Below are 25213 nucleotides of genomic sequence, written 5' to 3'. Positions count from 1 at the left end.
TAAGCTCTTTCTTTACCAGTAATGGGTTGCTAGTTTCTCAGAAAGGGTACTTCTCAAGCTATTGTTTGGGCTGTGGCACTAGATACTACATTGTATCTAGAGGTAGATGAGGCAGATGATTTTTTGCATTTGTAGCTTCTCAAACGGTAAGGTGAGGTAAAAACTCTTTGATGGACGTTTTTAATTCTTCTTTTATCAAGACTTACCAGGTATCTTACTTCTAGCCTTCGATAGACTATGTTTGTGTGTGTTTCTACGTATTAAAAGGCACTAATGATTATAGATTAGAGCAGGGCCCATTTTTTGTCTAGAAAATATTTGAAATTCTTCATAATTTTATAGACGCAGCTTTTACAAGCATCATTCTACTCCAAATTTCAAGACTTCCTCGACTACTGTTAGTTTTGACGACGAACGTGAAACGAATAGACATACATAATTTAATATAGTAACGATCTTAATTTACCCACCTCACGAATTCCCATCATCACGCTAGGTGCTTCCACTAAGATCGAATTTAATGATTAAAATCAACAATCTCTGTCGACATAATAGCATGACTGTATCAAATTAAGACTTTGTTTCCAAACAAACGGACCTGTTCATTATTGTTAAGGAGTAGAGACCGTGTAACTGTAAGACTTGTGGTGGTGTAAGCGGGATGCCGCTCTACGTTGTGTAGTGCTCTCTCGCTTCCACAAGAGCAAGAGTACGGCTGTTCCGTTGATCAGTTTTTGTCGTGTTACTGTATTTTCTAAACGATTAGATCTCTTGACATCGTTGCATAAGCTTCAGACAATGCCGTTCCTATTTATCCAATAAAGCACTGTAGTTATTTCTTTTCGTGTTTTTTTTTCTATAAATCTCACATAGATATTGACATATAGATGTTGACTATTCATTTTTGATTAATTACAAAGAGCATCACTTTTTAAAAGCAATTTCTCGACATATTTTATTACTCTTCTCAGCCTTATTCTTCTAACTCCATTCAACTTGAATGGGAACTATTGATTCGTTTAGTCGAATTCAGTAGTTCTTTGAAGACCGCTTTTCGCAGCTTTTAAATTTAAATTATCTCTTTTTATTAGTGTTAGTTAAGCTTCCAAAAGCGGTTTCACACTCCTTACTGGCCAGTTTATTTACTTATGCACCTACTATAGTTTTCTGGCTTTTGGATGATTTTCTACCATAAGGAGCTTGCTGTTTTACGAAAATTACTAACCGAGTGAAACCTCTTTGTATACCTAAACTGTTCAAAATATAATAGCTTACTACTTAGTTTTAGAAGTTCCCACAAAAACAACCACATAAAAGAGACGATAATATTAGTATTGAGTCAGACGTCGTGATAGTAGCAAAGTTTTGCCTAATACCTAAGAAATCGATAAAGGGTTACGAAGTACTACCAGTAAAACGGCAGAGGTCAAATTGAAAGATAATAATTTTGTTTTAGTGCAGATAAAGTTCAACGTAAACAGAAAGTCATAAAAAGTTATTAGCTACAAACAAAATATACGGTCATCATTAAGGAGTCAAAATGTTGATAAATACCAGATAATATTCTGAAACAAAATGTACGCAAGATTATTCACATACACTTTTTCCGTTCTACGAAGAACTTTTTGACATGTCTTAAAATGTATAAAAAATAACGAGAAACACCTTGCTTTATTCGTCAATAATCAATTAAATTCGATTTTCATCGGAATTTCGCGTTGCTACGTTGCTGTGTTGCTTGTCAATCTTTGATCAATTGTATGCTCTATCAAATCGTTATTCTGTGTACGGACAGCCTATAATGAGTCAGTTACTATAAATGAATAATGCGTTGTATCGAAATATGAGGTCAGGAAATAGTGTCTCTTTATTGTTTTCTGATGAATTTTATCCCAACCAGTCCTTTGGAAAATAAAGTGCTATGTTTTTATTCGGACGAAATATCGCCACAAATTCTTCTATTATTATTTATGAAGACACGATGAATTTGTCGTCTCGTTCCCGGTGAAAATCAAGGATTTTAAAAGACAATTTTTCTCATTTTCTGTAAAGGAAAAAGGGCTTATATTTTTGAACTGCTATCAGTTAGGTAGATATCAGTTTCACTAGTTCGTAAAATGCTTTGTAGCTTTTATTATTTGCTGCGATATGAATAAAGTTTGACGCCCAGAAATGTTAAGTTTCGTAACAGACATAGAACATTTATCTCTTTGTCTTGACTTTTGATCTACAAAAACAAAAAAATCCTTTAACATATATAATTATAATCCTCTTTCACCAAATTGGACTTAACCAACCAAGTACCTACATTAGTTACCAGGTAATTCTCTATTTATTTCACAGTTTTTCTCGGTACCAACATTAAAGTCATTACGGTGATTCCGCATTGCGTTCTATCTGCATTCCTGGACATCGTTTCATCTCATTTCCTTGTGACAATCACAGTATTTTATACTTCGAACGCATTGTTCTTGTATTACATGTTTTTTGGAGCTGATATGAGCGAGGTGATGGACGATGAAACATTATTATGGTAACACTTTTTCAGACATTGAAATGCTTGCATACTTTTTTTCTTTATCTATTATATTTATCTGACCAGGCTTTTTTGCTTTTTTCTTTCTGTTTCTTTAATCTTATTTCGTCCATATATGGTATGTAACAGACCTTTTTTAATTTCTTAAAGATATCTTCAGTGGGAATTCGATTAAACTTCAACAAACTGATTAGTACGGAACTTAACTCAGAGACTTACATCACGAGTATTCATAATACCCCGATATCGTCTCTTCACTATTCCGGAAAACCAGACAGCTTCCTGAAATATGTTGAAAATTCTGTAATACCAGTTGGAAACAACAGTGATACAATAATTTCATAAAATTTCATGGGATTCTGGTCGGTTCAACAATAGCTTATTGTTGTGATCACACAATGAACTCTTGTGTACAAACGTTATTAAGAAGACAATATGAATACGTCTGATACATCGTAACGATGTTGTTGTATTCAGACTTCTTTCTTTGTTAACTCATTTCTGGATTAAAGTTGAGGGTTTTCTTTAAAGAGGTTTATTGCGGAAGTGTGCGAGCTTTGAAGCACTTAAAATGAAACTTTACCAGATGGGGTTATAATTAAACTTTTGATTGAGAGTTTATGAAAAAAAGTACACTTAATTTGTATTTACACTTTTGACTATGGTTACCATTAAGTTTTAAATTAATAAATGTTTTTGGAGGATAGCATACAACATTTTCCTCTATAAAATATGTTAGAGTACAGATTAAATTTATGCTCAAAAAAGTGTTTGCACTTCTTTGACTTAAAAAGATACTGGTTCTAAAGTTCCAGTATAATAATGTGAGCTTTTAGAAGGCCTTGTTTGTCTGATCAAGCCCGGCTGGTCACCAAATAAATATAAAAATCACTAACATTGTCCATTTTGGCAGCGCGCTCTGAACTCGCTAAATTAGTCCAATGAAGTACAAATTGTTGGTGATTAGGTCACATCTACTATGATTGTGTTAATCGAATTAGCGAATTCTCCGCTCGAATATCTCGTCTCGTGTTTTGTCTTCTAATTGCTCAGAACACGATGATCTAGACATTGTGATACATGATAAACAAGGGGAGTCTTGTTAACGTACTTAGTATCAAACTCTTATACTAACGCATATTTTGATGGCGAGAAATATCATGGGATACAATATATAGTGGAGCCGCGGAGCTTTGGTCTTAAATGTCATCATTTTCATCATCATCATTATCTTATTTTGTCTATGCCTTTCCCCTTTATTTCCTATGTTTTGCCCTTTGTACTTATTGTATCGTCTGCCCTCCTACTGAAAGTCATCTAAACGAACTCTTTATCTGTGAAACTTATTTCTGCCGACCAATTTCCTCAGTGGAAGGGAATAGTTTTTGTTGTAGATTAAATAATAAATGCGTTTCCTAACATTAAATGTTGGCTTGGACAAAAATGTATCGAGCCAAAACGCATAACTGTTATTGCTTTGGAATGGAAATGGTGGTCAACAGACTATCCACAGGATATTATATATTTTGAATGTTTTGTTTTTAAGTCATTAATGTTGAAACGACAAAGTTCAAAACTTTATCGAGCTTTTAGTTTTGTGAAAACATCTTTGTGATCTCATAAGAATTGGATATGAGAACATGTTACTCAACTGGAAGCAAGGAAACAAAATCCATAAAAATGCAGACATCGTACCTTTACTAAAACTTGGTCAAATGTAATGTATTCTTATATCAATGTGATAAAAATGGATTTATCATACAGGCCACCGTAATCCAGTGTACATTTTAGACCATCTTGTATTGTCTGAAATACGTCTGAGTTTCATCAGATTCTATCTTTTAAAACACTCGACAAATCTTTGATTCGTTAAAAGTAAAATAAAAGAACCAAACGCCGCAATCAAATTGGGAACATTAGAAGAATTTTGCCGCCATTTTCCAATCTTCGGCCATTGCACCGAACTAATTGCTGAGCAGTTCAATTGCAATTTAGCAATCGAACGTTTTTCTTTCCTGGTTCGTCTTTTGTTGCCAATTTATAAACGTACTTGTGAGATTAGATTGTTTCATCCATTCCATTTTACCTTGATGAAATTGGATGTAAGAAGGTAGGAGTAATGTACTAATAAGTATATTTGCTCGGATATTACAATACAAAAAAAGTATCTTAGGATTTGTTTTGATATAAGACTTTTCTAAATACAAAAAAAAAACATATTCCTACTGATACTTAAGCTAATAGTATGTTTGTTTTTTACGCTTTCATGCGAAGAATACTCTAGTCTTTGGAGAGATTAGTAGTAACATGGGGTTTGTTTCACTCGTATTGAAAAAGAAACAAGGATAAAGCTTGACAGCAATATCCCACACAGATAGAACCGCGGGCGACCACAAGTCGTTAAATTAAACTAATTACTAAGTATCAAATAAAACTAAACGTATTTCGGTTATTCCAAGGTTAAGGTAATTCCAATACCTGCCCTAACTGTATCTTCCCATTTCGTAGGATCATTAACGAAACGTATCAGGAGCTAGTGCACTTACCGAAATTAAAAATAAGAAGGGTAGTCTGCATAATGTATGTGCAAGCCACCTCCATGCATTTGCAGAATGAAACATTACCAATTTGTTAGTGCAGGCATACAAATAAAACTTGTTTTTATTTTCAGCCAGTTCAACTTTACGATAATAGTTGTAGGGTAGGCCTGTATTTCTGTAAATCATTTACGAAAATAGACCTTATTGACTTCAAAATAAGGGCACTACCAATGTAAGTGTTACGATAAGAGTGTGTTCAGTCAGTGCCTTAAGTCCTAAATTAGACTTTAAAATTGTTTAGAGTTTTTTTTACTTTCGTTGCTGAGTTCCTAAATGAGCTATAGATAAGCAATCACTGCATGTTTCAGTTGTATTTTGATATAATTCACTTGAATCGGAAGAGATCTGACCCCAACATCATGTAGAAGAGGCCATACAATAGATCTCCGAATTTATATTATTATGACTAGAACATTAAATGTGTGTAAACGTTTTGATTATTTTAGATTTGACATTTTGTATTTCGTAACCAATGATTCACTCTTCGGAGAAGTTCTGAATATTCATTAGTATTGCTCTTTCGATGATTCATGATTTCGTTTACGATAGAGATACAGCTTTTCCTCAAGTATGACGCTGTTAGCATTTACTTTTGATTTTCAATTTGTTGTGTTCTGTTCAGTGTCTTCGTGTTCTTTTGCTATTATTAATTCGTGTGTGTGTACAATCTTCAATTAAATTATTCATCTCATTTCCTTGTACTGTTTGTCTTTCACTTCCCGAGTCTAACATATTTTAAGCTGTTTTAAAAATATTCTAAGATAGTCAATCTTCAATTGTAAAACTCTTGTGTTCTTAGTTATAATCTATCTTTTTCTTTTCCTTATTCATAAATCAAACTTTACATAATTACGCCTTATAACGTATTATTTATTCAACTGTTTTGCTTTTTACAATGCAAAACTAGTTATGGTCATTAAAATGTAAATATTTATCATTATTATGCGCATCTAGATGCATGATCTAGAGAATCCATTTGACTTTTCCACTGGCATGTTAGATGGTATCTTAATTAAAGATGTTATTGTAAATTTAACCTTGTAATTATACATAAGGTAAGTTTGAAAGATTTTAGTTTTTATCACATCATACTACTGTCCTTCTAATATTATTAACGCGAAATGCATATAAAAATGTTTGTTCTTCTGTCACGTAAAGCCGCTGAACGAATTTAATCGAAGTTTGGTACACTTAACACTTATAGCTTTAATCCCAAATTTATGCTCCCGTGGGATCATCGATTTGTGGCGGGCGGGTCCGAAGGCAGCATCTAGTTAATTATTTCCCATTTTCCATGTTGATAAATTCAGAGTTCTCTTTTGATGCAAGCCCATTAAAATCCCCTCTCAAAACCGCCATGGTTTAAAAACTAATTACCAGTTAACAGCTAATTTCATAGAAGTTTCCGTTTCAACGTAATTGCTATTATCTTCCTCCACGTTTTCCCAGGGAATCGATCCCACGTACCCGTGAACTTATAAAAAGTAATCAGAATTCAGAATGAGATCAAGATCAAACATTGTGTGTTAATGGTTAATTGTGTGATTTATGAGCGTTAATGAGCTTATTGGAATCAAGATTATGAATCCACGTTTCTGATCAAAATAATAAATTTCCGGTAACGTTAAAAAGTGAAAAAATCAAAGGAAAATGCTAATGATAACCTATCCTTTAAGTTAGGTAAACCGATACGAAGCAAATAAATACACTTTTAGAAAATTGTCCTTTGTCTTTCGATACATAATCTTTGTTAAATCCAATTCGAGCACTTACATAAATAATGCAAAGACCTTTTTATACATGTATTTAGATTAGATAGAGAATCATGAGTCCATGAACATACGCAACGTCTGCGACAGTCAAATCAGATTCCTCTAGCCAAGTAGCATTTCTACAATCATCAATAGAAAACGCTCGAATGTATTAACATGACAGCTCAAAATCATGAGACTTATCGAAATGAAATCGAAAATGTCCTTTCCATGCATTGGGGAATTTTCAATTGACGTTAACGATTGTAGAAATATCACTTTGCGAGAGCGGCTGGAAGAATATTACAATCGAAGTGATAAGTTAAAAATGGAAAATTTACTTGTTGCTAACGAACATCAGCAATTCACACATCCTTATATAAATTGTATGACATCAGTACTCATTTTATTCTCCTAAACTACATCTGAACAGGACTATGACTTATTAATCTTAGGTCTTAAACTCCACAGAGAAATTTTAATAGTTAACCATCCTCCATGGAACAGCTCATTCAAATATTACGCTATTTAAAATTCAGACCAATTAGGTACGATCCAGACGACCTGATAATTTATTGATGCTCTGAAACGAGAGCTATTAATGAATTCGTCTGTGTTTGCCTCTGTTTTAGCGTTTTAGGGTTATTAGTGATGCTGAATTAGCTTATGATAAAAGTTATTACTTTTATCTTTATTTGTGAGGTAAATAGAATACCGTAGCAAATATTTAAGTTATTTTTTTCTAAAATCTAAGTTTTCCGAGGCATTCGTCGTATATTACCGAAGAGAAAATTAAAAAGTATTTATGAATAGTTTTGTAAAATAGTGCCTTAAATTCATATTTTGCTGTCTTTAATTGAGTTGACATTTATAAATTCACACCCGACGTCCGACATAGCCCCTTAAAAAGACACTCCATACGAATAGCCCGATCATTAACGTTTGGAGTCATACTAAACTAAATTTATCATCCTGTAATAGTGACACATGAGTCAACAAACAACTATTAATTATCACTTGTATACAGGCGACAATTTACAATGACATAAGGTAATGAATTAAAAAGTCTAAAAGGGCTTGGCGGCTATTGTGCAAGATGGAAGCGCACGCAACTGTAAAACAGAAAGGTTTTATAGCCGTCTGGTTAATAGCGGGGCGTGTATAGAATGTATTATGCTTGACGGCACAAATGTTGACAGAAAAATGTCACAGACCCTCTTAGATATGCGACACAGTTGTGATAGCAAGACAATATAATTTGTTTTGTTTCGTGAATTGGAGATTGGTGGTATGGAATCGTGATTTGGAGAAAAAACGGTGTTTTAATGGTTGTTTCTGTTTTTAAACCAACTTTTAGCGAAGGAGGTTACTCAATTCGACCGTATACGTGCTTTTTTATGTTAGTCCGGTTAAAGGTGTCTCGGACTCCCTAGACAAAGACAAAACGAAACCCTATTGAAGAGGGTTCCCCGTCTGTGTGCTCGTCAGATAGCAGGCTGTATCTTATGAGCAGTGATGATGAGTTTTTGCGACTAATAAAGACACCCAAACGATGTTTTTTTCTGAAAAGTTTGGCGCAATACCCAATACTTAATCATCGACCTACCGATTAAAGATCAAACAATATCAGACAAGACACCAATAACAGGTTCAGTTGATAAGTCCTTCAAGAACAGGCATAATGTCCAGGATCGATAGATCGATCGGCGAGCGACGAATCGATCGTTCAAACCCTTTTCTAGGAACAAATTTAAATCACGTTAACGTTATTTTACTCTGACAGTTGAGAGGTATACCTTGGTTTCACGCAGACATTTCGGCGCGTTACACGCCCATTAAATAAAGCAAGCTGCAACACTGAGTAGCGAATGTAAACAATGTTATGTTTGTGTAAATACATTACTGAAGTGTACAATGTGTATACATTATGCGTAATAATACGCGCTTGTCACACCCGGCTTCATAGGGGCGGGGGATAGGGGTTTGTTCCTCAACCATATTAAGATCCACTTTGATCAAATATTGGTTTAAATGTTTGTGTTATCTTATATACTTGCATTTAACATGATTTCGTTGTTGGTTGTGTGTTTGTTGGTGGTCTATATTCATATCCATATTCAAAGTGTAAAAAAGGAACTGTTTTGATAAGGCTAGACTGGCTGATCACCTGTCCATCCGTCTGTTACCAGGCTATGTATCCTGATCCGTGATAACTAGTCGGTTGAACGTTACTTAACATTCGAAGTTCAGCTACTGTTACAACGATTAATTTTCTTTGTATTATTGTTTATACTAATCATATTTGTAAGGTACGATTATTGTCGCGAGTCCAACTAGCACATGACCGGTTTCTAGATGGTGTATTGTTACAAATCCAATATTTATGACATGTGAAGATTATTTGAGATTAAAGTAGTTGTATTATATGTCCTGATTTAACAAGATTAAGACGTAAAGTAAAATTATGTAACAAAATACGTCAAACAAATCGTCAGAAAACATTGTTTATGCAAGTCGTGGGTGGATTTATGTTCTTGAGAGATCTAGACATTGTAATACATGATAAACAAGGGGAGTCTTGTTAACGTACTTAGTATCAAACTCTTATAGTAACGCATATTTTGATGGCGAGAAATATTATGGGATACAATATATAATGCAGCCGCGGCGCTCTGGTCTTAAATGTCATCATTTTCATCATCATCATTATCTTATTTTGTCTATGCCTTTCCCCTTTATTTCCTATGTTTTGCCCTTTGTACTTATTGTATCGTCTGCCCTCCTACTGAAAGTCATCTAAACGAACTCTTTATCTGTGAAACTTATTTCTGCCGACCAATTTCCTCAGTGGAAGGGAATAGTTTTTGTTGAAGATTAAATAATAAATGCGTTTCCTAACTTTAAATGTTGGCTTGGACAAAAATTTATCGAGCCAAAACGCATAACTGTTATTGCTTTGGAATGGAAATGGTGGTCAACAGACTATCCACAGGATATTATATACTTCGAATGTTTTGTTTTTAAGTCATTCATGTTGAAACGACAAAGTTCAAAACTTTGTCGAGCTTTTTGTTTTGTGAAAACATCTTTGTGATCTCATAAGAATTGGATATGAAAACATGTTACTCACCTGGAAGCAAGGAAACAAAATCCATAAAAATGCAGACATAATCTAGACAAATCTTTGATTCGTTAAAAGTAAAATAAAAGAACCAAACGCCGCAATCAAATTGGGAACAGGAGAAGAATTTTGCCGCCATTTTCCAATCTTCGGCCATTGCACCGAACTAATTGCTGAGCAGTTCAATTGCAATTTAGCAATCGAACGTTTTTCTTTCCTGGTTCGTCTTTTGTTGCCAATTTATTAACGTACTTGTGAGATTAGATTGTTTCATCCATTCCATTTTACCTTGATGAAATTGGATGTAAGAAGGTAGGAGTAGTGTACTAGTAAGTATATTTGCTCGGATATTACAATACAAAAAAGTATCTTAGGATTTGTTTTGATATAAGACTTTTCTAAATACAAAAAAAACATATTCCTACTGATACTTAAGCTAATAGTATGTTTGTTTTTTACGCTTTCATGCGAAGAATACTCTAGTCTTTGGAGAGATTAGTAGTAACATAGGGTTTGTTTCACTCGTATTGAAAAAGAAGCAAGGATAAAGCTTGACAGCGATATCCCACATAGATAGAACCGCGGGCGACCGCAAGTCGTTAAATTAAGATAATTTCTAAGCATCAAATAAAACTTAACGTATTTCGGTTATTCCAAGGTTAAGGTAATTCCAATACCTGCCCTAACTGTATCTTCCCATTTCGTAGGATCATTAACGAAACGTATCAGGAGCTAGTGCACTTACTGAAATTAAAAATAAGAAGGGTAGTCTGCATAATGTATGTGCAAGCCACCTCCATGCATTTGCAGAATGAAACATTACCAATTTGTTAGTACAGGCATACAAATAAAACTTGCTTTTATTTTCAGCCAGTTCAACTTTACGATAATAGTTGTAGGGTAGGCCTGTATTTCTGTAAATGATTTACGAAAATAGACCTTATTGAAATCAAAATAAGGGCACTACCAATGTAAGTGTTACGATAAGAGTGTGTTCAGTCAGTGCCTTAAGTCCTAAATTAGACTTTTAAAATTGTTAAGAGTTTTTTTTACTTTCGTTGCTGAGTACCTAAATGAGCTATAGATAAGCAATCACTGCATGTTTCAGTTGTATTTTGATATAATTCACTTGAATCGGAAGAGATCTGACCCCAACATCATGTAGAAGAGGCCATACAATAGATCTCCGAATTTATATTATTATGACTAGAACATTAAATGTGTGTAAACGTTTTGATTATTTTAGATTTGACATTTTGTATTTCGTAACCAATGATTCACTCTTCGGAGAAGTTCTGAATATTCATTAGTATTGCTCTTTCGATGATTCATGATTTCGTTCATGAGTTCATTTACGATGGAGATACAGCTTTTCCTCAAGTATGACGCTGTTAGCATTTACTTTTGATTTTCAATTTGTTGTGTTCTGTTCTGTGTCTTCGTGTTCTTTTGCTATTATTAATTCGTGTGTGTGTACAATCTTCAATTAAATTATTCATCTTATTTCCATTTACTATTTGTCTTTCACTTCCCGAGTCTAACCTATTTTAAGCTGTTTTAAAAATATTCTAAGATAGTCAATCTTCAATTGTAAAACTCTTGTGTTCTTAGTTATAATCTATCTTTTTCTTTTCCTTATTCATAAATCAAACTTTACATAATTACGCCTTATAACGTATTATTTATTCAACTGTTTTGCTTTTTACAATGCAAAACTAGTTATGGTCATTAAAATGTGAATATTTATCATTATTATGCGCATCTAGATGCATGATCTAGAGAATCCATTTGACTTTTCCACTGGCATGTTAGATGGCATCTTAATTAAAGATGTTATTGTAAATTTAACCTTGTAATTATACATAAGGTAAGTTTGAAAGATTTTAGTTTTTATCACATCATGCTACTGTCCTTCTAATATTATTAACGCGAAATGCATATAAAAATGTTTGTTCTTCTGTCACGTAAAGCCGCTGAAAGAATTTAATCGAAGTTTGGTACACTTAACACTTATAGCTTTAATCCCAATTTTATGCTCCCATGGGATCATCGATTTGTGGCGGGCGGGTCCGAAGGCAACACCTAGTTAATTATTTCCCATTTTCCATTAGTTGATAAATTCTAGAGTTCTCTTTTGATGCAAGCCCATTAAAATCCCCTCTCAAAACCGCCATGGTTTACAAAACTAATTACCAGTTAACAGCTAATTTCATAGAAGTTTCCGTTTCAACGTAATTGCTATTATCTTCCTCCACGTTTTCCCAGGGAATCGATCCCACGTACCCGTAAACTTATAAAAAGTAATCAGAATTCAGAATGAGATCAAGATCAAACATTGCGTGTTAATGGTTAATTGTGTGATTTATGAGCGTTAATGAGATTATTGGAATCAAGATTATGAATCCACGTTTCTGATCAAAATAATAGATTTCCGGTATCGTTAAAAAGTGAAAAAATCAAAGGAAAATGCTAATGATAACCTATCCTTTAAGTTAGGTAAACCGATATGAAGCAAATAAATACACTTTTAGAAAATTGATCTTTGTCTTTCGATGCATAATCTTTGTTAAATCCAATTCGAGCACTTACATATATAATGCGAAGAGCTTTTTATACATGTATTTAGATTAGATAGAGAATCATGAGTCCATGACCATACGCAACAACTGCGACAGTCAAATCAGATTCCTCTAGCCAAGTGGCATTTCTACAATCGTCAATAGAAAACGCTCGATTGTATTAACATGACAGCTCAAAATCATGAGACTTATCGAAATGAAATCGAAAATGTCTTCTCTAAACATTGGGGCATTTTCAATTGACGTTAAGGATTGTAGAAATATCACTTTGCGAGAGCGGCTGGAAGAATATTACAATCCAAGTGATAAGTTAAAAATGGAAAATTTACTTGTTGCCAATGAACATCAGCAATTCACACATCCTTATATAAATTGTGTGACATCAGTACTCGTTTCATTCTCCTAAACTACATCTGAACAGGACTATGAATTATTAATCTTAGGTCTTAAACTCCACAGAGAAATTTTAATAGTTAACCATCCTCCATGGAACAGCTCATTCAAATATTACGCTATTTAAAATTCAGACCAATTAGGTACGATCCAGACGACCTGATAATTTATTGATGCTCTGAAACGAGAGCTATTAATGAATTCGTCTGTGTTTGCCTCTGCTTTAGCGTTTTAGGGTTATTAGTGATGCTGAATTTACCGGCTAGTTATTACTTTTATCATCATTTGTGCGGTAAATAGAATAACGTAGCAAATATTTAAGTTATTTTTTTCTAAAATCTAAGTCCAGAGTCATTCGTCGTATATTACCGAAGAGAAAATTAAAAAGTATTTATGAATAGATTTGTAAAATAGTGCCTTAAATTCATATTTTGCTGTCTTTAATTAAGTTGACATTTATAAATTCACACCCGACGTCCGAAATAGCCCCTTAAAAAGACACTCCATACAAATACCCCGATCATTAACGTTTGGACTCATACTAAACTAAATTTATCATCCTGTAGTAGTGACACATGAGTCAACAAACAACTATTAATTATCACTTGTATACAGGCGACAATTTACAATGACATAAGGTAATGAATTAAAAAGTCTAAAAGGGCTTGGCGGCTATTGTGCAAGATGGAAGCGCACGCAACTGTAAAACAGAAAGGTTTTATAGCCGTCTGGTTAATAGCGGGGCTTGTATAGAATGTAGTATGCTTGACGGCACAAATGTTGGCAGAAAAATGTCACAGACCCTCTTAGATATGCGACAAAGTTGTGATAGCATGACAATATAATGTGTTTTGTTTCGTGAATTGGAGATTGCTACATTGGGGGTATGGAATCGTGATTTGGAGAAAAAACGGTGTTTTAATGGTTGTTTTTGTTTTTAAACCAACTCTCGGACTCCCTAGACAAAGACAAAACGAAACCCTATTGCTGAGGGTTCCCCGTCTGTCTGCTCGTCAGAACTTAATCATCGACCTACCGAAATTTATTTACCGAATACTTAAAGATCAGACAAGACACCAATAACAGTTTCAGTTGATAAGTCCTTCAAGAACAGGCATAATGTCCAGGATACATTTGATCGATAGATCGATCGGCGATCGGCGAATCGATCGTTCAAACACTTTTCTAGGAACAAATTTAAATCACGTTAACGTCATTTTGTTCTGACAGTTGAGACGTATACCTTGGTTTCACGCAGACATTTCGGCGCGTTACACGCCCATTAAATAAAGCAAGCTGCAACACTGAGTAGCGAATGTAAACAATGTTATGTTTGCGTAAATACATTACTGATGTGTACAATGTGTATACATTATGCGTAATAATACGCGCTTGTCACACCCGGCTTCATAGGGGTGGGGGATAGGGGTTTGTTCCTCAGCCATATAGACGGGCCTGTTGGTCTAGTGGTTAGTGACAATGACTGCTATACCGGAGGTCGTGGGTTCGATTCCCGCCCAGGACAAATGTTGTGTGATGAGCATGATCATTTGTTCTGGTGTCTGGGTGTAATTTATCTATAATATGTATGTATTAAGAAATATTTAAGTAAGTTTATCAGTTGTCTGGTTACCATAACACAAGCTCTGCTTAGCTTGGGATCAGATAACCGTGTGTGAGTTGTCCCAGGATATATATTAAAAAAATATTAAGATCCACTTTAATCAAATATTGGTTTAAATGTTTGTGTTATCATATACTTGCATTTGACATGCAATTGCATACGCTGTTGGTTGTGTGTTTGTTGGTGGTCTATATTCATATCCATATTCAAAGTGTAAAAACGGAACTGTTTTGATAAGGCTAGATTTTCTGTTCACCTATTCATCCTTCTGTTACCAGGCTATGTATCCTGATCCGTGATTGCTAGTCGGTTGAACGTTACTTAACATTCGAAGTTCAGCTACTGTTACAACGATTAATTTTCTTTGTATTATTGTTTATACTAATCATATTTGTAAGGTACGATTATTGTCGCGAGTCCAACTAGCACATGACCGGTTTCTAGATGGTGTATTGTTACAAATCCAATATTTATGACATGTGAAGATTATTTGAGATTAAAGTTATTATATGTCCTGATTTAACAAGATTAAGACGTAAAGTAAAATTATGTAACAAAATACGTCAGACAAATCGTCAGAAACATTGTTTATGCAAGTCGTGGGTGGATTTATGTTCTTGAGAGTTGAACGACCGCTGCCCTTCAGAAACGCCTGATTGGTCACCATAGGGCCGCATTAACATGGTAATGAATTCTATACTTATTGAAGACAAAAGATTACTCAATACTAAATACGCACTACAAAGGAAGCTGTGGTCAGTTCGAGCATTACTTTGGAAACTCGCTTGCATTTATTTTTCAAGTGCTTTTCAACTCGAATGTAAAGTGGTCTCTTTTTGTGGGGTGAGTGAGTTGACCGTTGATATCAAACAGCTCTCTGCACAGTATAGTTCTATATTCAAATGGTGCATTTTGTTTTTCTTTTCTTTGAATCGCTTAAGCAAAGTCTAAGGACTTATTTAATGAGACAAACTTTTCCATGTTGGTATTACTTCACTGAAACTTTCAGAAGCATTTTCAGGTTATTATAAAGAATTTAGCGGAGGACTTGGCATCATGGCGCAACATGGGGGAGGCCTATGTCCAGTTGCTAAAGTATTCGTTCTATAATGTCGAAACCTTACTCGGAAACTCGAAACCTTATACTGTAGTTATAGTAATAATGAGCTGCACGGATAGCCGAGTGGTTGAGGTCACCATGCCAAACCCACTGAGCGTGACGTGTCGCGGGTTCGATTCCCGCGTAGGACAAGCATTTCATTCAATTTAATTTAATCGAGAGTCGTTTTTTTTTTAAATGAAACGCATTCAAAACAGTACTTGACAGTACAGTAACTCATTAAATTAACTAAATATCAAAGTTAAAGTGAAGTGTAACAGTCGAGTGAGTTTAAATTAAAGTGAGATGTTGCATCGTAGTTACGGCCGCCTTCTCAGGTTGCAGGAACTCGATACGGGATGGAAGGACAGGAAGGCATCATAAAGGAGTACATTGTAATAAATAGTTATTCAGATATTACTAGTAAGAGGAACTCAACTAGATTGAATAGGAATTTAAGACCTAGGTACCTATGATTTAATAGTGTCTATTTTATTGACAGTCGTTCTGGTCACAAGCTAGAAAATCTGACTAAGGGGTATCGTGTCGAACTGGTAACTAGGTTGAGGAGGTCAGATAGGCAGTTGCTCGTAGCTGCATATGTTTAGACTGGAAGCCGACTCCGGCTCCTCAGGATGATGATAATGTTGTGTTATTAGACTGTTCAACACATCTCCAGTTCTGTTGTGTTATTCCCTAAATAACACAACAGTTCCAAGTTTTATATTAACTTGTAAGTGATGTCAAGCCCGGGACTGCCGGCGCCATATTGTTTTCGTTTCTTTGCCCGTATTTATGTCTCCAGCGCAAGACGAATGACTTGACACGTGTTATGTTAAGCGATACAGAAAAGGCTAAAAATAATAAACATTCATTTGAAGACAGAGACTAATTGTATTGAGATCTGAGCGTACAATGAGTACAGTGTGATAATGTGTACTTAGTATAGTTTTTGCCCGCATTCCGTATTATCATGTTAAATAAGGTACATTTTCTTCTCAGTGAGGCTAGTTGACATTTTAAAAAGACCTATTAGTGTAGGTAATTTTGAAATAGTTGACAGTGAATAAAGTTGAGTGTTAATAGTGAAAATTGTTGGCAGTTTTGTAATAGACGACGTATGAAATCAACAGTGTATTTTTTATTTAAAAATCTTGGCATGATAGGATTTAATAAATTTTTAGTACATTAATACTTAATTTTCATACCATACACTTGAAGTTTGCTTAAAACAGAAAATTGATATATTGGATCCTTACGCCCGTTAGATTTCAGTCGACTAACACAATTTTAAATAAGTATTATTTACATGTAAAAGTGTTTCATCCCCAAGCGCCTAGCAAAAAATAGGTACGGGTTTCCTAGAGCTACCTATCTGTTATACAAGTTATAAAAGCCTTTGTAGTAAACATCGCACAAAAAGGTTTGATACCTGCCCGCAACCCACAACTAGGCGCTGAGCTTGTCAAAAAAAGCAGCTCAAAAGTCTATCCTATCGGACGGTATCAACACAGAACTATTTAAGCTCGTAAAAAGCAATGTTATTCTAACAGAGGTAAGTTAACAGTGACCGCAAGCGAACCGGGGCTGTGTAGTATGTTTACAAGTCTTGTTAGCAGGTTATTGAACTTTCAGGTGCTACAGTATCGGTGTTGAACTTTTTATTAGCTTCGTAATGAGTAAGCGCGAGAGCGACTTGTGAAATGTAGGAGCTTTGAACTGAGAATATGGTTTTATTATGATTGTAGCTCCTTAGTTTAGAAATGGCTTGAGTTCTTCATGTTAACCTTTGACCTTTGAGGTTTTCAGTAAAATATGAAAAAGCAGAGACGAGTATGCACTCTAATAACATTGAATACGTTGGGATGCATTAAAACACCTATAAATATCGTCCCAGTAGATTACAATCCTGCGGAAAATCGTTAAAAAACCACCCTCTACAGTACACATTATTCAAGCTGTAGAAAAAGACAACACCCAACGCTATCACGTTTTCACATCGGCAATAGAATCAGCATCGGCATCAAAACTTCACTAAACATTTTCCCGATTTCAAAACAAGATACAAGTTTTCTAATAGTAATATTACACGCATACCATAAGGATACATAATTAAATGGAATAACAGACGTTTATAACTTGAAAACAGCTCAAATAGGGCAGTTATCTCTTCCTGTTTCACTGGATGTAATGGCGTGCTGAATATTATTGGGTAGTAAAAGAGAGTCGATTGATCCACCGCAGCGCAGTCTACATGAATGCTTCTTTGATTGCTGAAACGTATCGGGTTGTGTGAACGTTACTTTAAACATAGGTATGAGTTTGTGTGCAGTCATTATTTGTAGTGGTAAAGTGGTTGGATTGTGATGCGGTTTTTGGTGTATATTTTGGATAGTCTTTTTTTTAGGTACTGTAGGGATGATGACTGGGTATAAATCACTATAAAAGTAGAAACCTATTAAATCTCTTAGCTACATAATTAAAAAATATTTGGACGAGTATTTTTGCCTTTGATGAACAAAAATTGACAAAGATCAACTGCTTTAAAGTTTTGGAGAGGAGGCTTGTGACGTAACGATTTCGTAATACACAATTTTGACGTCACGCGCTAGTTCCATTCACTGTAATTTGATCAATTTAAGTATACTCTAAATTATAAGGCGAAAAATTTTCTCATCATTCTGTATCTGTATCCCTTAAAATTTTCATTCTATTCCCTAAAAATATATATTTCTACCATTTTTTTATTTTTGACCGTGCCTCAAAAATACTTTATTGTTTATCCGTAATTTAAATTAGTTACTTCGTACAAAGTTGGATTAAGTAAATAATACAAAATACATTGATTTGAAAGCTTGATTGCAATAAATCGATTGATTGACATTTAGCAATATCATGGGCTTAATTGGATTTCAGCGAACTAATTGGTGTATGCTGCAGATATTGACAAGAGTGGCTTATACAACATTGCAGATGTTGATTTTGGTAGTATGACCCATTTTAACTGGTTACTAGATATGAAACAATAGTTTTGTTCGTAAATTGGAATTTCGTAGTGAGACCAGGGTAAGGAGAACTGCAAAGACACCAGGGCAGATTTTAAAGGGAGGTCCAAATGTAAGTTCTGGACGGAATATGATAAAGTGGGAAATATAACTGAGGAACCCTAACTGGGGATCCTTATTACTGGGCATCGCGTCACAAGTCATGCAATTCTGCTGTCATAATACGTGTTTGCTTATGCTTGTTTCTTTCCTAAGCTATGCGGACTATGATTTACACTTCGTCTCAGATTTAGAATCAACTACAATCGAAAATGAGGTTCACCTGTTAATTAGAAAACACGTTATCTCTTTTAGTCAAGGTAGGTTATGTATACACTAGAAAATATTCTTATCAAACTCTATTCTTAAACACACGAGCCATGATATTTATTGTAACCAATACAAACGAAGAGTTAAGGGCACTTGACAAGCATCAGAGCGCAACATTCATTGCTGCGCCGGAAACGATGCATCAACAACGATTTGTGACAAATCAGTTGGCGGAAGAGTCAATAGTTTAATGCCTTTGATGTTACCGACCATAACCGCAGTTATTGGTATTTATTGATAATACAGGAAGGTGTTATAAAATAGTGATAAATAATAGAATGTTTTAGTTTGGTTTTGATTTCTGGTATTGTAACGATTTTGTTATCAACACTGTATCGTGCGATTGTAACAACAAAGGCTCAAGAAATACCTCCTAAAGTAAGACTTTCAGTTGTGCAAGGGAGATGCCGCTCTACACGATGTAATTTGCCGTCTTGCTTCCACAACAGCAATAGTAAGAGAGAGATAGAGCCGAGAAAGTCCTCAGAACGACCTACCATTGTATAAAATGGATTTAGGCCATTATTTTCATTAAGAAAGTTGATAATTGATAATAGTGTTTTTAGTGCGCAATGTCATAACCCCAAATAATTTCAAGAAAGAAAAAACAATAGATAGTTGCACGAATTCCGAACCTATAAGCAATATCGCTCGTTATCAAGACATTGGCCTTCAGAACTACAAGGCTGGTATTATTCTCATGCAATTAAATACATCTATTCCAGTCGTAAGAATTCTTGTGATCAACTAATGTCCTTACTATGTTGCAGAGTGAGGGCATGTGAGAAAATGCACTTCTTGAAACATTTGTGGTATTTTTGCCATAAAGGTACGATGACTATGTTTATGAAGTCTGAAGTCATATCTTTAAAGATGCCAATTTGATTTTATCTACCTATCGTTAAATGTCACATAGCAAAGTGCCATTGGAATAGATTAAAGTCTAAATTCGCGTAATTACAGTTTTAATTGTATTACATTAATAATTAGAGTCCCAAATTTTGGAAACTAGCATTTGCCAGTGGCTAGTGTCAAATTTCCTGAAGTCTGTTCAGTGGGTTTTATGTGATAAAGTAAAAAACGCGCTTCGCGTTTATAATATTAGTATTATCATACCAACTGTTGTACTAATGAATAGATTCATACTTGAGTAAATATTTGAAGAATAAGGAATATAAAAGGTGCTCTTTGAAAATTCTCCAAATAAAAGAGCAGTTTTCTCGTCGAACGAAAAGAACCAAGACTAACATTTCCCGCCAATGTAGCGTGACCAAATACTTTAATGTTTGTGAAAAGGAATTCTTTTAACGGAGAGCTCTAAAGCTCCTAATGTAGAGAATAGTAAGCTTTAGAAAAGTAGTCGATTTAGAACTAATGGCAAGAGATTCTTTGAGCTGGTGATACTAGGTATACGACTGGCAAAAAATCCTTAACACAAAAAGAAGCGTGGAGAGAAATATGAACATAATATATTTGACAGAGGATTAGTTATGACCGAAGTATATTTCGTATACCAATACGGAAGTGTAGTGTAAAGCCAGTTCCATGTATTTAACTAAAATAGACCTGGAACTGGAAGCTGACTGTAATACAGATATGTCAATTAGTCAATGAACACAGCTTATCGTGGTATAGTATTCCTCGAGTCTCGCCACAAAAACCCAGTCCTCGGCTCATTCTTTTCAAAATGTGTTTTCTGCAAATCCACCTTCTTTAACTTAAAATATTGGGCCACTTTCAACAAGCTAAATCAGTATAAGCAAAAGCAACGTTTTCGTGTCAGTGACTTTTATTAAAAGTTTGAATTCACCCTACTATCAACTGAAGTTTCTGCTATATTGAAGTAGAAAAACAGATGACATACGTTTTCACATTGAACAGAACATTGAATTTTGTCTTTCTCAGAAACTTTTCAGTTGTCAGCTGTTACTGTTTTCACCGAAAGCCATGTCGCATACATGTAATTTTCAGATTCATATCAGTGGCAAATATTTTGACGTTCTGTATGCCAGTGAAATATTGATAATTATCCGGTATAGAGGGTTTTTTGTAATAGAATCTTAAATCTGTACTCCAGTAGTGAGTGTGGTGATTAATGCGTGTTAACATTTTAAACCTGCCTAGTGCCACTAGTTCTTAAAGAATTCTAACAATTGTGGAAAAGAGATGCCGGATAGTGCTCTGTCACGCTTCCACAATATCAATTACTAAAGGATGTGGTTTGTTCACTATGAGAGGCATATAGAAATCACATGTATTATGGCGATTTCAAAAAAAGACTGCTGTTTATCCTCTGTAGATGAAAGGAAATCCTTGCTCTGCATTGAAAATTTTCGTCACTTAAGTCTAATAATATTACAATATTGAAATATTTTTAAGATAGTAAGTCTACAAATGTTTAATAAAGATATCAATAACTTATCCCATTGTTTGTATTTAGATAGTAATAATTAACGTGATACAAGATCATTAGTAGATTGTTTAGACCCGACACAATCCGAAGTAGTTCATAATTAGTTAAAAGCTTTTGTAAATAACTACTAATGAAGAGGAATGCGATGTAGATTGGAATTCTAACGTTTACTCTGAGTTCAATAATGCAAGTATTCGTTTTGTAAATAATACTGAAAATTTTATTGTTGATACATCGTAGACATTTTATGAATACTAGTTATTATAAATATGTAGTTAGGGTGTATTTAAAGCATGACGAATTACACAATTTGTGATTAGGTCTAAATTGAAAATGTATTTTTCCGTTTAGAAACAAAGTATCTCCATTATTAGATACAATCACAAAAAACAACCTTACAACTTAGAAAAAACAGGCACACGCATATGGTCAACTACAAAAAAAAAGACAAAAGACAGCCACCTACGCAGACCACGTACTTTTATGATGGTTGACGATCTGTGGTCACAAAAACGTGTCGACGACGTCCGCCGCATATTACACGCATGGACATCCTGCCGAGACATGACGGCTACAATGAATATTATAAAATGTATCAAGAAATTTAGAGACACGAAAAATAAAGGGATTGTGTCCCTTTCTCCCATACAAACAGATAATTAAGATAAAAAAATTGGGCTAAACTCAAAAATAGAATCTTTCTCAATACATTTTCTGAAGACTTTGTTTTTGCTGTTCTTTTGATATCTTTACAAATAAGAAACGGTGACGGATGGATTGATTGTCAAAATAATTTTTCCCTTGATAAAGACTAATTTAATTTATTTGTGAACACTATCCATTACAATCTTCCAGTTACACTGTTTATTGGGCAGTTGTAAAATATTTTATGGTGAAAAATGCATCGTTTAAATGATATGTTTGAACATTTTTCTCTCAATTCTAGAAAGTGTTGTCTGCTCCACCTGTTCTGTTAAAACAAATCTTTTTAAAAGTATATAATGATATTCTATTTTGTTCCAGGATACGGCGATAATACCAAAGAAAACATGGTGATGAACCACAATCTTCACAGGTTTGTAATTTTAACTGCGATCATTTTGTTTTTCTTGAAATTTGAAGCGAACCACTCCTGTAGTGAGGAATTGAATTCTTGCGTCTCGGGAGGTTTCAGAAACATTTTAATTCCGAGCGCATAGGCGTGGATCACACAAACGCTTTTCTTACGAGTGTAGGTATCGAATCAGCATCACGTCGCGCACAGTGAGTTCTAGCGTGGTGACCTCAACCACTAGGCTATCCGAGCCGTCTATGAATACGTTGAACAAAGTTACGAATGCAGACAACAAATACAGGAGTAACATTTCTATAATTTTCAAAGCAGAATGAACAACTGAAATTTTAAATAATACCTTATTTTCTAGCAGAGGTAATTATGACAGCGTATCAGATAATGATTAAAGGACAATAGGTATGACGCGACGTAAGGTACAATTAACTGTGCCAGGGACGACGGACGTGCTTTGTTGGAGATTTACATTAAACTATGACTAAATAAACAATACTTTTGTACCGTTGTTTTAAATGAAAACGAGATAAATAACTAAAACAATATACGTGGCAAAATCGTACGTCATAAGCATTAAAATACAACTATTTGAAAATTCCAAAAAGGAAATTCTTGATTTCCTATTTCAGAACCGCTTGAACAAAAGAGCGATTCGTATTTTCTTTTGGAACAAAACAACAACCATGGCTGCATTTAAATAAAAAGGTTGTAATTGCAAATCGACGTGACTTTACGCTAACGACACGGTTTTGAATCTAGGCAATGTTATGGTACGAGTGCGTTGACCTAAATTGTTGTGATTTACTGCGTTTTTAACTTCTCGTTCATAAGATTTTTAGCATTTTTAGTGTTAGTAACTTGAATAACTTAAACAAACTTACTTTTAAGACAGCAAATAAAACAGATGACTTGTAGCCAAAATATATTGTCAGGAAAACACAATGCCCAATACAGCTGAAACGATTTAATAAACCTAAAAAAAAACACAATAGAATTACGATAGATCCAAAACTTATTAAGCTAAACGGATAATTAGCAGCCACCTTTTCCTAACGACACATTTTAAGTGTGTTATTCTCAAAACTTTCAGTGTCGAATTGTCAAAGTCTACATAATTTTCGACATCGTACAAAATGAACAACATCAGCATTCAGCAACTTAGTTTTGAGAATATCACCCCTGGAGAATAAAGGTATAATGTATGGTAGCTTTCACCCTGAGTTAGCTAGCCGTTTCTCAAGATGTCTAACGGCTCAACATTGGTTGAAGATGTACGAGAATGCTTTTCGCGGGCTTTTGTAAAGATCGAAGCACTTTTGTTAGCAGCTCATGGGAAAGGTAATATATTTTAAGGTGTTAATTTTAGAAGAGTTCTGCTTTTTACTTAATGGAGTACATAGTTACACCTGTCTGTATTATTGTCGAGAAGAAAATGGTATAAGGTGCAAATACACTGTCAGTTGCTTCCATAAGTTTAAGTTACTACAAAAAATGTCGTAGTGAGAAAAAGAGACAGCAGCTATGTTGTGTAGAGCACTGTCACGCTCAATACTTAATACTTTTATTCCATTCCACAAAGGTAACTTAGGTGGAAACTATAAAAGGATATACATAGTTTTGGAGCATTGTGGCAAAAAAACATAGAATTTGGTAACGCTCCCCCAACTACGGTTACAGGAAAACAGTTTTCCGTTTGAATTGTATTCTATCCTATTGAATCCGTTTTCCCAGCTTTTCGTGGTTACTGATGAAGTGGTCATGTTTTAATATGGAAAAACTATTGACACTTAAATCGAAGTTTCTTTATGAGAAAACTACAATAACAGGAACATAATCTCTAGAAACATAACACCGCGGTCATTGTGAACGAATATTAGAAAGGTACTAACAGCTTATCTGGTGGACTTATGCGAGTGTTGCACGCATGCGCAGGGCGCACGTGCTGCAATGTTCGTACGGTATTACGATTTGTATTGTTGAGACGTTTGTGCAGTTGAAAGTTTATTTCAATTAGACTGATAATGTTTTTGTTGAAGGCTAGCTGGTAAAAGGTAGCTTTGTCTCTGCTGTTTCATGTTTGTATTACTAACTACGCAGTCAATAAGATACGTTGTTCTATGCTCATTAATAGGAATCGTTGTAATAAGAGACTATTTATTAGAACTTAAACATCAGCTTATTTTAAAGATTTATCAATATGCAGTAATACGATAGTTTTTCGTAACTTTCAGACTTAAGCTTATTAAATACTAGCTGTTGCCCGCGTCTTCGTCCCCGTGGGTAGAAGATATAAGTTATGATTTATACCTGCCCTGTTTTTTTTCACATTTTCCATTGTATCTTCGCTCCTATTAGTCGCAGCGTGATGGTTTATAGCCTAAAGCCTTCCTCGATGAATGGTCTATTCAACACAAAAAGATTTTTTCAATTTGGACCAGTAGTTCCTAAGATTAGCGCGTTCAAACAAACAAACAATCAAACAAACACTTCAGCTTTATATATTAGTATAGAGTATAGATAAAACCAACGCCTTTACTTTTGACACTACTACAACCCTTTTTTAGAGATATGTTGTTATTAATCAACTTGACAAAGGAGAACAAACATAAGAACACGTCTCTAAGACAAGTACCAATGAGTGTATGCAATTAAGT

General features: G+C 34.5%; 1 protein-coding gene across 9 annotated transcripts in view; it reads left to right on the top strand.

Annotated features, from left to right (window-relative positions):
• Positions 1–25213, top strand: part of LOC113499368 (tight junction protein ZO-1-like) — a 134142-nt gene that overhangs the window by 11851 nt on the left and 97078 nt on the right. For all 9 annotated transcript variants that reach the window (XR_003401095.1, XM_026879827.1, XM_026879831.1 and 6 more), the window contains exon 2: positions 22514–22565. Coding sequence is in view for 8 of the 9 variants with exons in the window: in XM_026879827.1 (XP_026735628.1) it covers positions 22514–22565 (52 nt within the window). In the remaining variant the exon portion in view is untranslated. The remainder of the gene's footprint in view (positions 1–22513; positions 22566–25213) is intronic.

This window comes from Trichoplusia ni, chromosome 12, assembly GCF_003590095.1.
Source record: "Trichoplusia ni isolate ovarian cell line Hi5 chromosome 12, tn1, whole genome shotgun sequence".
Taxonomy (NCBI): Eukaryota; Metazoa; Arthropoda; class Insecta; order Lepidoptera; family Noctuidae; genus Trichoplusia; species Trichoplusia ni.
Note: the sequence above shows the minus strand (reverse complement) of the source record. Positions and strands in the feature narration are given on the sequence as shown.